This window comes from Myotis lucifugus, unplaced genomic scaffold (assembly GCF_000147115.1).
Source record: "Myotis lucifugus unplaced genomic scaffold, Myoluc2.0 scaffold_389, whole genome shotgun sequence".
Classification (NCBI taxonomy): Eukaryota; Metazoa; Chordata; class Mammalia; order Chiroptera; family Vespertilionidae; genus Myotis; species Myotis lucifugus.
The window spans coordinates 311175-324612 of NW_005871437.1; the positions used below are offsets into that span (position 1 = coordinate 311175).

The window sequence follows — 13438 nt, forward strand, 5'->3', positions numbered from 1 at the left end:
CCAGGCCAACTCCATCACCGGGGTTTGAGCCCTAGTCTACAGAGACAGCCTTGGTGTCATTGGCTTCCCCGGTCCTGGGTCCCCGGAGAATTAAACAAAAAGGATTAAGGACATCTAACCACTGAGAACTTGGGTCATAGATCTGAGGTGGAGCTGTGATTGGAGCTGAGGGAGGAGGCAGAGACTCGGGACCCCCGCCTTATGACTTGTGACTCTTCCACTTCAGTAGGCCCCTGCAGAAGGGCAGCCACCCCATGTGCAAGGAGCATGAAGACGAGAAGATCAACATCTACTGCCTCACGTGTGAGATGCCCACATGCTCCATGTGCAAGGTGTTCGGAGCCCACCAGGCCTGTGAGGTGGCCCCACTGCAGAGTGTCTTCCAGGGACAAAAGGTACTGGCCTGAGCCACTTCCACCCCCAGCCTGGGCCTGTTGGGCATGACCCCATGATTCAGGCTGTGGATTTGATCCCTGCAGATCTGCTGAGCCGGCCTTTCAATAATGGTCCCTCTGAAGGGACTTCCCAGGCTGCAGGGACAGCAGTTCTTGCCTTCCTGGGGGAGGTGGCTGAGCTCATGGGTTATACTTAGAGCCACTTGAGAGCACCTGGGTGTGGCCACAGGGGAGAGACCAGACCCCAGGGCCAGGCCACCAGGGAACGTCTCAGGCCATGAATTCTACATCCCAGTGTGCTCTGGGTCCCGGTCCTCTCCTCTGGACCGAGGCCCTCCTCTTGGACCGAGCTTCGGGAGGGATGCACATGGATCGGTGAGGGAGGAGGGGGACACCCATCTAGCCAGCCAGATCAGCCGAATCAACACTGGCGATCAATGAGATGACAGATGTCGCAGCCAGATAGCCCTCACCTCTGATCTCTCTCTTTTAGAACTCCCAACTATATTTCTTTTCTTCATCCCTCCCTTCTTAGAAACAAGCCACTCCTCTACCAGTACCTTGCTGTGTATTTTAAGCAGCTCACTTCCCCTCTCTGTGCTTCATCTATAAAATAAAGGAAACAGTATCTGCTATTCCCTGCTCTGGGCCTCAGAAAGAGGGGCCAGACAGCGACTGCAGGCTCTTCCTAGCAGAGAGGGAGTGAGGGTGCCGTTGTGCTGCCAAACCCCAAGAGGGCAGGCCCGGAGACTATTTCTGTCTCTCCTCTCCTGACCCCCACCCCTCCTCCCATCCAGACTGAACTGAGTAACTGTATCTCCATGCTGGTGGCGGGGAACGACCGAGTGCAGACCATCATCACGCAGCTGGAGGACTCCAGTCGAGTGACCAAGGTGAGGGGACAGAGTAGCTCTGCCTGGGGGTTTGAAGCCTCCAGTGCAGCCTGGGGCACAGGCTCACCCATGGCTGGTGACTCAGGGTTGGGGCCTGGAGTAGGGTGTTCAAGCAGGAATGGTGAGGAGGGACGGACTAGTACACTTAATTCACTAATCCATTAATTCATTATACATTGATCCATTAATCCACTCATTCAACAAATGTTTCTTGAGCACAGCTGTGTCAGCCCCTTCCAAAGGCTCTGGGGATGGGGTGGTGAACAAGACAGACCCCTATCCCACCAATAATTCCCAGTATTCTTTTGTTAGCATTGGTAGTTTTTATTTTTTTAATTGATTTTTAAAGAGAGAGGGAGCGAGAGAGAGAAACATCGATGTGAGAGAGAAACATGGATCAGCTGCCTCCTACATGCCCCCTACCGGGGATCAAGCCCGCAACCGGGCATGTGCCCTGGCCAGGAATGGAACCAGCAACTGTACTAAGCATGAGACGACGCCCAAGCAACCAATCCCCACCTGCCAGGGTCAGCATTGGTAGTGTTTAGGCCATTGTTCTCTGGTGTGCTATAGACCAAGGCTTCAGACCTTAAAGTACATACAGATCACCCTGGGATCTTGTTAAAATTTAAGTTTTGATTCAGTAGGTCTGGAATGAGGCATGCGATTCTGCTTTTCTAACAAGTTCTCAGGGTTTGCCCAAGTTGCTGGTCCATGGACCACACGTTGAGTAGCAAGACCGTAGAGGCAGAAGGAAACTTCTATTTCTGCAAAAACATCTGTGATTTTTCTTCACTTGGGATGGGGCCCTGGAAATCACACGGGGGGAGGGATCATTGTATTGTTGATAGACAAAAAGGGTGTGTTAGATAGGTTCGAAGGAAGGAAGGGGACATTGTTACCACCCGTGATGGGACTCCCAGACTGATAAGTAATGCTGGAACCCGAGTCTGATGAGATGCTATTATTATACCCATTTTACAGATAAGAAACTGAGAACCAAATGATGCAGAGCTTCTTGAATCCAGTCTTGGTCCTAAAATGGGGGGAAGAGCATGATTTGGAGACACACAGGAGGGCCAGAATATATATCATTTCATTTGACCCTAGAGTCTCTGTTTTTTGAGGCAGGGGATTGCTTTCTCCATGACACCAGACTCCAAACATGTACCGAGTAGCTATGAAAACTTAGCAAGGGCTTTCTTCTTACTAAGCCTTCATTTCATCTTGTGTACAATGAAGGTGTAGTAAGACCTTTTCCAGCTTTTAAAAAATAAAATTTTAAATTAATTTTTAGAGAGAGACAAACATCGATCGGCTGCCTCCTGCACGCCCCCCTGCTGGGGATGGAGCCCACAACCCGGGCGTGTGTCCTGACCAGGAATTGAACGGTGACCTCCTGGTTCATAGGCCTATGCTCAACCACCGAGCCACACCAGCCAGGGCAGACCTCTTCTGGCTTTAGAGCCTTTGTTCCTAATACATCCATCCTAGAAAGGAAGTGCTGGGGATAGGGAGGACCCCACAGGATGTGACTCCCAGATGTGTGTCCCCAGGAAAACAGCCACCAGGTGAAGGAAGAGCTGAGCCAGAAGTTTGACGTGCTGTATGCCATCCTGGATGAGAAGAAGAGTGAGTTGCTACAGCGGATCACGCAGGAGCAGGAGGAGAAGCTCAGCTTCATTGAGGCCCTCATCCAGCAGTACCGGGAGCAGCTGGACAAGTCCACCAAGCTGGTGGAGACAGCCATCCAGTCTCTGGACGAGCCTGGTGGAGCCATCTTCCTCTTGGTGAGCAGGACTAGGAGGGTGTGGGCAGAATCACTTCAACTCAACCGCTCTGTCTACAGTTCAAGTCATGCTCCTCCACTGACCATCCATATGCCCTTGGGCAAGTCGCTGAAACCTCTCTGAGGCCCATTTTCCTCTTCTGTAAAAGGAGCCTGAGACAATCCCTACTTAAACCTATTAATTGAGCACCTACTGTAGGTCAGCCACTGAGGTAGAGACACAAAGATGTATGAGACGCAGCCCTGCCCTACAGTTCAGTTCTTTTATAAAAATTTCCTAAACACCTACTGTAGGCCAGGCTTTGTGCTAGGCATCGGCTATTAAAAAGTGATTAGGATAAGATTCTCATCTTGGAGGGTCCAGGGATTAGGTGTTTAGACTGATATCCCTAAAATTGAAGCTTCCTACAAGGACAATGGGAGGAGCCTAGAGCAGCGGTCGCCAACCGGTGACCACAGGTGGTCCATGAGGTCCGAAAGGTTGGCAACCACTGGCCTAGAGTGATCACCAAGACCTGTGCAGACCATGGACAGAGGAAAGATCCAAGTTCTGTTCAGCTCAGGGTGGGGAGCAGGTCATGACTAGGCTAGGGAATGGCACCAAGGGCCCACCTGCAGCAGCCAGCCTCTGGTTTTGCTGATTTCCTGGAACTACCCCTAATGCAATCCTAACCCTTTGCTCTCTCTCCCCCACAGAGTGCCAAGAAACTCATCAAAAGGTCAGTGTCTCCCCAGGGCTGTGATCCACGGCCCTCGCTCCCACCAGGGCCTCCCGCTTTACCTTCAGGCTGCTGGGAGGGTTCCCGCCCAGGCTGGCTTTCCTGGCCTTTGTATCATTCCCTGCTTTCTTGGACCTGTACTTGCCTGTGACTGGAGAGGAAATACTCCACACTCCAGGGGGAGCCTCTAGGTGCAAGGCCTGGGTGTGGGCATGAGCATGTGCACTGGTGTGCTTGGAGCTAGAACACCCCATCCCTGCACTAAACCCCAGAGACCTCACTCCCCCTCATATCTCTTTTTCTCCCCCGACCCCCTCCACCCCACGTCCCCTACAGCATTGTGGAAGCTTCCAAGGGTTGCCAGCTGGGGAAGACAGAGCAGGGCTTTGAAAACATGGACTACTTCACTTTGGATTTAGAGCACATAGCAGACACCCTGAGGACCATCGACTTTGGGACAGGTAAGCGGGGGAGGTGCACTTTTCTATTTCCCTGCTCAACCCCTGGAAATCAGCTTCCCTTCCATTGCATCCCATGTGGAAACAGATACACTAGCAAAGATGCCCAGATATCAACCAACTTCTGGATGAGCTGAGAGCTGAGCACAATGCCTGGTACATAATTGTTGCTCAGTGAATTATCCTTGCAGGGAGGTGTCTTGGCTGTAGGAAGAGCAAGGCATCTGGAGACAGGCATACCCAAGTTTGAATCTGGAGCTGCTGTTTGTTATCTGTGTGACCTTTGGCGAACCCCTCCACCTCTCTGAGCTTCATTTTTCTAACTTTAAAAATTAGGTTAGCCCTAGCCAGTTTGGCTCAGTGGATAGAGCATCAGCCTGTGGCCCAAAGAGTCCCAGGTTCAGTTCTGGTCAAGGGCACATACCTTGGTTGCAGGCTCCTCCCTGGCCCAGGCCTTGGCTGGGGCTCGTGCAGGAAGCAACCAATAGATGTGTTTCTCTCACATAGATGTTTCTCTCTGTCTTTCCCTCTCTTTTCCAGTCTCTCTAAAAATCAATGGAAAAATGTCCTCAGGTGAGGATTAAAAAAAATAAGGTTAGAAGTGGGCCTGCTAATAATGACTACCTCTTGGTGCTATTGCAACAACTACTGTAAGACATTGATAGGAAAGAGTTTATAGAGTCCTAAACATGTACTAGTTAGAGTTAGTGCCTCAAGCCAGCCTTAGCTTCAGCTTTTTCATGCTATCATCTATGAATACTCAGGTACCTTAATTTATCTCTACCCTGTCCTCATTTCTGTTTATAATTACTCTTCCATAGAGTACCTATAATAATTGTAACAATGTAACCATAACAGTAATAAGGGGAAACTGAGGCAACCCAATGAAGAACAAAGATGTTAATAATTAGCTCAAGATCACAGTTGAAAGGTAGCTATTTTGCGATAGAGAAAGAGAGAATGGGATCCAATTCTGCCAAATGTTGCATTGTTCTGATAGGTGATGCTTCAATGACCAGGACAGAGAGGTGTCAGGAATAGGGAAGAATTGTACATGGGCTGGCATGAGAAAGCTTGGCTCTCCCACAAGCTTGCAGAATCTGGTGTTGCATCTATTCTCAGAGCACCAGATGCACCTCGTTTGTGGGTGAGGACAAAAATGCATCCCAAAGCTGAGATGTTGGCAGACTTGGGCATAGCCATTGCTGTAGATCACCTGTTCCGCTCTACCCTCCCGAAGCTAAGATATTCAAGAGGGGATCATGCTGTGCGAACAGCGTGGCTTTGTGAAGACCTGCACTGCCTTCTATCATCTCCCCGAGCCTCAGTTTCCTGAGAGGAAAACGGGGAGAGAACCACACCAACAGCTACCATTTATTAAGCACTTTCTATGTCCCAGTCACTAAGCCCTTGACATAAATTCTATCATTTAGTGCAACTTCATGAGGTAGTTCTGTTGTCATCTCCATTGTGAAAGCCAAGGCAGTGTAAGAGGTCTCCTGGAGGCCACACAGCTAGTAAGTAGCCCACGTGGATGCCAACAAGGGCCATCTGGCTCACAGGGCCCTCATGAGGATTATATGAGACAATGCCTGTCCAGCGCTTAGCACAGTTTTTGGCACATAGTAAGTCCTCCGCAAAGCTGCTATGAGTAGCTGTGCATAGGTCCCAGGTAGGTGGCTGAAATTTTGAGCTGTCATTTTGGAGGCATTGACTCCTTCAAGCCTCTTCCCAGACACTCTGGACAAATACTCTGACTCTGTGGTGACTCCCTCACAGCCCCAAAGGATTAAGGAATGGCTTTGGAGAGGGGGCGGGCAAGAGGCATGTTCCCTGCTGGCAAAGCTTGAAGGTGATATCCCAGGAGAGGAAAGTGAGGACACAGGTTGCAGCTCAGTCAGTCTATCTGGGCTCAGCTTCAGAGAGCCAAGGAGCAGGAGGCCCCAGAAGTGTTCTCACCCCCAGCCACTCCCAGTAGGCTGAGGAATGAGGAAGGATGGACAGGGAGTGCTAGGCTAGCAGATTCCAAAGGCTGGCAAATTCCTTCAAGACAAGGACTCTGATTGCTAAGAATTCAGGTGCTCTTGTCCCATCTCCACGGGTGATGTTTATCTGTCTGAGAGGTGGGCAGAAGTACAGTGTGCCTACCGAAGTCCCCTTTGGTCACAGGCAGATCAGGTGACAGCAGCTGCTGCAGCTGTTGGAACAAAGGAGCCTCTTAAACCTCCCTCCGTGGAGGTACAGGAGGGAAGGGGCGGGAAGAGACAGGAGGAAGCCCGCCTCTGTGCAGCTGGGGTTTGGCAAACCCATCACCTCCTGGGCTACTGATGTCATTGCAGGGCCAGCTGACCCTGAGTGGGCATCAGAAAGGATTGGGATGGCCCTAGTTGGTTTGGCTCAGTGGATAGAGCATTGGCCTGTAGACTAGAGTCCTGGGTTCGATTCTGATCAAGGGCTCATGCCCAGGTTGCAGGCTCAACCCCCAGTGGGGGGCATGCAGGAAGCAGCCAATCAATGATTCTTTCTCATCATTGATGTTTCTATCTCTTCCTCTCCCTTCCTCTCTGAAATCAATTAAAAATATATTTTTTCTTTTTTTAAAGAAAGGATTAGGATCAGTGTTGTCTCCAGCCAGTCCCCCTCTGAGCAGCTCCTCTGAGAAACCAGCCTATCCTAACACTGTTGTTCTTTGTCACACACAGATGAGGAAGAGGAAGAGTTCATTGAAGAAGATCAGGAAGAGGAGGAGTCCACAGAGGGAAAGGAAGAAGGTAAGAAATCCATCTTCATTCATTCATTCAACATGAGATGTTGACTGTGTGCAAAGTGCTGTGCTGAACATTGGGGATGATGCCAATATATGATGATTTTCCCATTATGTGTAAACCTTTTAAGGATAAAGTCCTGCTCCCTATACCCTTAGAGAAAAAACTCCAAACTATTCATAATAAAAAGCTCCCATTTTTAGACCTATATCTAGCCTGGCCAGTGTGGCTCAGTAGTTGAGTGTCGACCTCTGAACCAGTAGGTCACAGTTCGATTCCTGGTCAGGGCACATGCCCGAGTTTCGGGCTCGATCCCCAGTGTGGGGCGTGCAGGAGGCAGCCAAATCAATGATTCTCTCTCATCATTGATGTTTCTCCCTCTCCCTCTCCTTTCCTCTCTGAAATCAATAAAAATATATTATAAAATAAATAAATAAATAAATAAATTAATTAAATGACCTATATCTATATGGAAAGCAGTGTAGCATAACAGACATAAATGACAGAGCACTCATGAGCCAAGCTTGGTCCACTGAGGTATTTTGTTTGGCCAGCACAATGTTTAAAATTTTTTTAAATCAGTTGCCAACATTTAAAAAATGAGGAGATTATTTTAAAGGAGTATTTTATTTTATTATTTATTTATTTTCATGAATCCTCACCCGAGGATATTTTTTCCATTGATTTTTAGAGAGAGTGGAAGGGAGGGCGAGAGATATAGAGAGAAACATCGATTGGTTGCCTTCCACATGCACCCTAACCTGGGATTGAACCCATAACCTTGGTATGTTCCCTGACTGGGAATTGAACCCACCACCTTTTTTTAAAAAAAATTATTTATTGTTGAAAGTATTACATATGTCCCCCCCCCCATTGTCCTCTCCCAGCCTGCCCCTGCCCCCCAAACCCACCACCTTTTGATGTACGGGAGGACCCTTCAACCAACTGAGCCACACCAGCCAGGGCTTAAAGGATTTTTTAAAAGGAGATTTCAAGGCAGGGGAGGGTTGGTGGGTGGGATGAGATCAACCAGTGAACTTGTATGCAGACATGCATAACCCATGGACACAGACAGTAAGGTGGTGAAGGACTGGGCTGGGGGTGGGGATGGGCTAGAAGAGATCAATAGAGGAAAAAAGGGGACAAATGTAATGCTTTCAACAATAAAGTTTTTTTTTAAAGAAATTTCAACTGAGAATCTGGATTTCCACCTTCTTGTACAATTTTGGGAAGAGCTAACAATGTTGGGCTTGCCCTTCTCTCTCTTTCTACGAGTTGGCGCTGGGCGGTGGCTGCCCCCTTTGCATGGGACGTGTACTTCCCATTTTTCCCAGACCCACCACTGTCAGCCTTCCTGCTCTTATGCGTGTCATCTGCTGGCCCCTGTCGGCATCTGAGTTTGCCAACCTGGAAGACTACAGTTACGAGTTCTGAATTGCCGCTTTCTCACAGACTGGTGGTGTGATCTTGGGTAGATCACCACTTTTCTGGGCTACTCATTTAGGCATGTGGGCATAATAGTACTGACCTCAAAAGATTATAATGGAGAGTACATTAGAGAATGTTTCCTAATGTTACTATTATTATTTTTAAACATATTTTTATTGATTTTTTTTAAACATATTTTTATTGATTTTTTTTTTTTTAGAGAGAGAGAAGAAGGGAAAGGGAGATAGAAACATCAATGAGAGAGGACATGACATCGATTGGCTGTTTCCCACATGCCCCTCACCAGATAGCAGATATCGAGCTGTAACCCATGTGCCCTGACTGGGAAATTGAACTGGTGACTTCTTGATGCCTGGGTGGATGTTCAACTACTAAGCCACACCGGCTGGGCTAATCTAATTATTTTAAAAGCCAAGTTATTATTGGAACTAAATTCCAATCCAGTTGAAACATACAGAGTAGTCTTTTGGTATTTTGTATTTTGAATGTGCAATCCAATTTTGTTTTGGCAACTAAATTCTATTTTTCTTTAAAACGAAAGAGTCGCCCTGGCCAGTTTGGCTCAGTGGATAGAGCGTCAGCCTGTGGGCTGAAGGGTCTCAGGTTTGATTCCAGTCAAGGGCACGTGCGCTGGTTGTGGGCTTGATCCCCAGTAGGGGGTGTGTAGGGGCAGCCAATTGATTGATGATTCTCTCTCATCATTGATGTGTTTATATATCCTTCTCCCTTTCTCTCTGAAATCAATAAAAAATATATTATAAAGAAAAGGAAGAGGCCAGGCAGGAATTGGAGTTTGATCATTTTGTCACTACAGCTTATCCCTGAGTCCCCGTCTCACTTTGTGTTTCTTTTTCTTTTTCTTTCAGGACATCAGTAAGGAGTTGGATGAGGAAGAGACCTCTAGATGCAGAGAGACTGGGAAGGGTGGGATGGGCCCAGCTGCCTTGGTGACAGGCCCAGGGTGGGAGGGGTCGGGGCCCCTGCAGGGACAATGGGGAGGTGTGTCTTCTCTCTGCTTGAAGAGCAGGGACTAGGAGTAGGACCCCCACCGCTGTGTCCAGCAGTCACTGAAGCAGAGTTGGAAATGTGCTTGAAACAACCACACAGGATACTTTTCTACATTGGTGCAAAATGGAATATTTTGTACATTTTTAAAATGTGATTTTTGTATATACTTGTATATGTATGCCAATTTGGTGCTTTTTGTAAAGGAACTTTTGTATGATAATGCCCGGTCATTGTGTGACTGGCGATTGTTAGATAGAGGGTAATGTACTGTATTTCAGTGTCTATCCCTGACAGAGGGGATGGTAACTGAGTTTGTTATATGTTGTTTTAATAAATGCACAGTGCTCTCTTCCTGTTATTGCCAAAGGAGTTGGGGTTTCATTCAGCCTTTTTTTCTGGAGACTTCAGATGGACAGAGGCCTGATAGGAAGTGTGTGGCAGGAGGGAGCCAGTAATGGCAAGGCTAGGCTTCTGTCCCACCAAAGAAGAGCTCTTTACGCCAGCATTTCCCAATGAGAGCTCCATGGAAAACTGGCCCTGAGATGATCCTCAAGACACAGGGGTAATGCCCTGCTCTCGGGCTCTCTGGAAAACAGAACGTGGGGCAAAACTTCAATGTTTTAGTCTAGATACAATCCCAGGGCAGTCAGATGAGGGAAAGTGGAGGCAAGGCAGGATAGGAGAGAAGCAAAGTGTCGGAGAGACCCGGCTCTTTGCTCCGTCACGTGAGATATTTCTGGCCGGTCATGAAGAACACAGCCACCCCAAAGCAGTTCCTCAGAGGGAAGAAGGGAGATTTTTTATCTGCTGGCTCCTTTCATCTCTTGTCTCAGAATTGAAGTTTGTCTCCCGGAGTGTTAATTTTCTTATACTTCCAGGCTGCATCACTTGGCCCCTTTTGGCAGCTGCTGGGGAAGCTAAACTAGATGGCACACCAACAATTGACTATGTGGGTAGTGGGAGGAGTAGACCCTCTGTGGTCCAGAGGGCTGGGCATGGGTGCTGGAGTTGCACAATGGATGCTCTGCTGGTTCCCAAATTTACTCCAGGGAAGGTCAAGACAGCCACCAGTTCTAGGAGATGAGGCGATGGCCAAGGCCAAAGTAGCACCAAGGCTTTCCATGAACAAGGAACCAAGGGGCTGCGAGAGAGATGAAACTGACTGAATCAAAGATGGTGCATAGAGCATCGGCCTGCGGACTGAAGGGTCCCAGGTTCGATTCCGGTCAAGGGCATGTATCTTGGTTGCGGGCACATCCCCAGTAGGAGGTGTGCAGGAGGCAGCTGATGGATGTTTTTCTCTCGATGTTTCTAACTCTCTATCCCTTTCCCTTCCTCTCTGTAAAAAATCAATAAAATATTTTTTAAAAAGATGGTGCATTAATTGGGTCTGAGACACCTTGGACTTATAAATCTGAGGAACCCTGCAGAGTCTGTCCCACCTTTTCGACATTCAGAACGCAGTAGAAAGTTAAGGGCTCTGAGTTATCCTGCCATAAACAAAGCGATTTGACTTTAGACAATGACTGGCCCATCAGGTTTATGGTGTTTGGAATACTGCTTGATCTTTAAGGCTCTTAATAGTTTTTTGTTGTTTTTTTAAAATATATTTTTATTGATTTCAGAAAGGAAGGGAGGAGAGAGAGAGATAGAAACATCAATGATGAGAGTCATTGATCGGCTGCCTCCTAAACGCCCCCCCACTGGGGATCAAGCCCGCAACCCCGGGCATGTGCTCTTCACCGGAATCAAACCCGGGACACTTCAGTCTGCAGGCTGACGCTCTATCCACTGAGCCAAACGAGCTAGGGCAGGCTCGTAAGTTTTTGGTGGATTGAATATTTAACCAGCTAGGGCTGTTCTGAATTTTTAAAAAATTTATCCATTTCCCAATTTATCTATTTATGTGACATCCTCCAGAACTAATGTTCTGTGGAACTCATTTTATGAAAGTGCTTGAAACCCTCACACCTTGGCCCACTTTCACTTCTGGTTTTTCCAAGGCTAACTCAGTCCCTAACTTTGAATTTCAGGGAATCAGATTTTTGTTCTCAATTCTAGTTCTTTCCCAAGTTCTGAAGCATTTTTTTCTTGTTAATCCTCACCCGAGGATATTTTTCCATTGATTTTTATTTATTTTTTAAAATATATTTTTATCAATTTCAGAGAGGAAACAAGGAGAGAGATAAAAACATCAATGATGAGAGAATCATTGATTGCCTGCCTCCTGCACGCCCTCTACTGGGGATCGAGTCTGCAACCCAGGCATGTGCCCTGACCAGGAATGGAACCCTGGTTCATAGGTTGATGCTCAAGCACCGAGTCATGCCCGCCAGGCCCATTGAAGGGAGGGAGACAGAGAGAGAGAAACATCAATGTGAGACACGTTGATTGGTTGCCTCCCACACTCACCTGACCAGGGCTGCAGATCCAGCTTGCCACCAAAGTACGCGTGCCCTTCAGTCCGAGGGCTGACACTCTATCCACTGAGCTAAACCAGCTAGGGCTGTTCTGAATCATTTTTTTAAATTTCTTTTAAAATTGTGTAATATATTACAGACATACAAATATACAAAACCAGTTATAGAGTTTAGTAAACTATTGTAAAATGAATTCTTGTGTTGCTATTATGCAGGTCAAGAAGTAGCCACTATCCTGTCTTTTTTGATAATCACACACTTAAATTTCTTTATAGTTTTACTTTCTTTTTTAAAATATATTTTTATTGATTTCAGAGCGAAAAGGAGAGGGAGAGAAACATCAATGATGAGAGAGAATCATTGATAGGCTACCTCCTGCACACCCCCTACTGGGGGTTGAGCCTGCAACCCAGGCATGTGCCCTTGACAGGAATTGAACCCAGGACCCTTCAGTCTGTTCTGTTCACTGAACCAAACCAGCTAAGGTTATAGGTTTACACGCTAAAGCAGCGGTTCTCAACCTGTGGGTCACGACCCCCTTGGGGGTGGAACGACCCTTTCACAGGGGTCGCCTAAGACCATCAGAAAACACATATATAATTACATATTGTTTTTGTGATTAATCACTATGCCTTAATTATGTTCAATTTGTAACAATGAAAATACATCCTGCATATCAGATATTTACATTACGATTCATAACAGTAGCAAAATGACAGTTATGAAGTAGCAATGAAAATAATTTTATGGTTGTGGGTCACCACAACATGAGGAACTGTATGAAAGGGTCGCGGCATTAGGAAGGTTGAGAACCACTGCTCTAAAGTATCCTCACATAGTTCTGTCTAGTGTGGCTCAGTTGGTTGGGAGTCAACCGGTGCACCAAAAGGTTGCTGGTTCGATTCCCCCTCAGGGCACGTGCCCAGACTTGGGGGTTCGATTCCCTGGTAGGGGTGTGCTGGTGGCAGCCCATCAACTCACATATTTCTCTCCCCCCCCTCCTTTCCTCTCTCTCTCAAATTCAATAAAAATATTTAAAAATAAAAAAGTAGCCTTAGCCGGGTTGGCTCAGTGGATAGAGCATCGGACTGCGGACTGAAGGGTTCCGGGTTGGATACCAGTCAAGGGCAGTACCTTGGTTGCTGGATCCTCCCGGGCCGTGTGGACCCTGGTCAGGGCGTGTACAGGAGGCAATCAATATTTCTCTCTGTCTTCCCTCTCTCTTCCACTCTCTCTAAGAAATCAATGGAAAAATATCGTCGGGTGAGGATTAAAAACAAAAACAATAAAAGGACAGTATCCCTCCACAGAAGACATGAGGAATTTGAAGGCCGTAAACCGAGGGGCGCACACCCCGCAGCGTTCCTAACTTGTGCGCTCCGGCAACCGCTAAAAGATAAGAGAAAATATCGAGCTTTGTTTTTATGGTGTAATTTGGGAATCTCTTAGGATCGACCATTTCCTAATTTGTTTGATCCCTTTCACACTTTTTACCCCAGTGTCTCCACACCCCTCTCGGGAGACAGAAAAAGATTTGGTTTT

At 47.3% G+C, this 13438-nt stretch overlaps 1 protein-coding gene across 1 annotated transcript; it reads left to right on the forward strand.

Annotated features, from left to right (window-relative positions):
• Positions 1-226: 226 nt before the first annotated feature.
• TRIM63 (tripartite motif containing 63) lies at positions 227-9834 on the forward strand. The gene is made up of 7 exons (XM_014467379.2): positions 227-395; positions 1193-1288; positions 2845-3078; positions 3774-3796; positions 4133-4257; positions 6957-7025; positions 9335-9834. Exons 1-7 carry the CDS (start codon positions 255-257, stop codon positions 9343-9345), a joined length of 699 nt encoding a protein of 232 aa, XP_014322865.1. The 5' UTR covers positions 227-254; the 3' UTR covers positions 9346-9834.
• The last annotated feature ends 3604 nt before the right edge of the window (positions 9835-13438 follow it).

What these genes read in the sequence shown, in the direction of transcription:
- TRIM63 (XM_014467379.2), top strand. Translation starts at nt 255, where the DNA reads ATGTGCAAGGAGCATGAAGACGAGAAGATCAACATCTACTGCCTCACG. An exon ending in GTGGAGCCATCTTCCTCTTG is followed by an intron (nt 3,079 to 3,773) that starts GTGAGCAGGACT and finishes TCTCCCCCACAG; the next exon opens with AGTGCCAAGAAACTCATCAA. An exon ending in GCCAAGAAACTCATCAAAAG is followed by an intron (nt 3,797 to 4,132) that starts GTCAGTGTCTCC and finishes CGTCCCCTACAG; the next exon opens with CATTGTGGAAGCTTCCAAGG.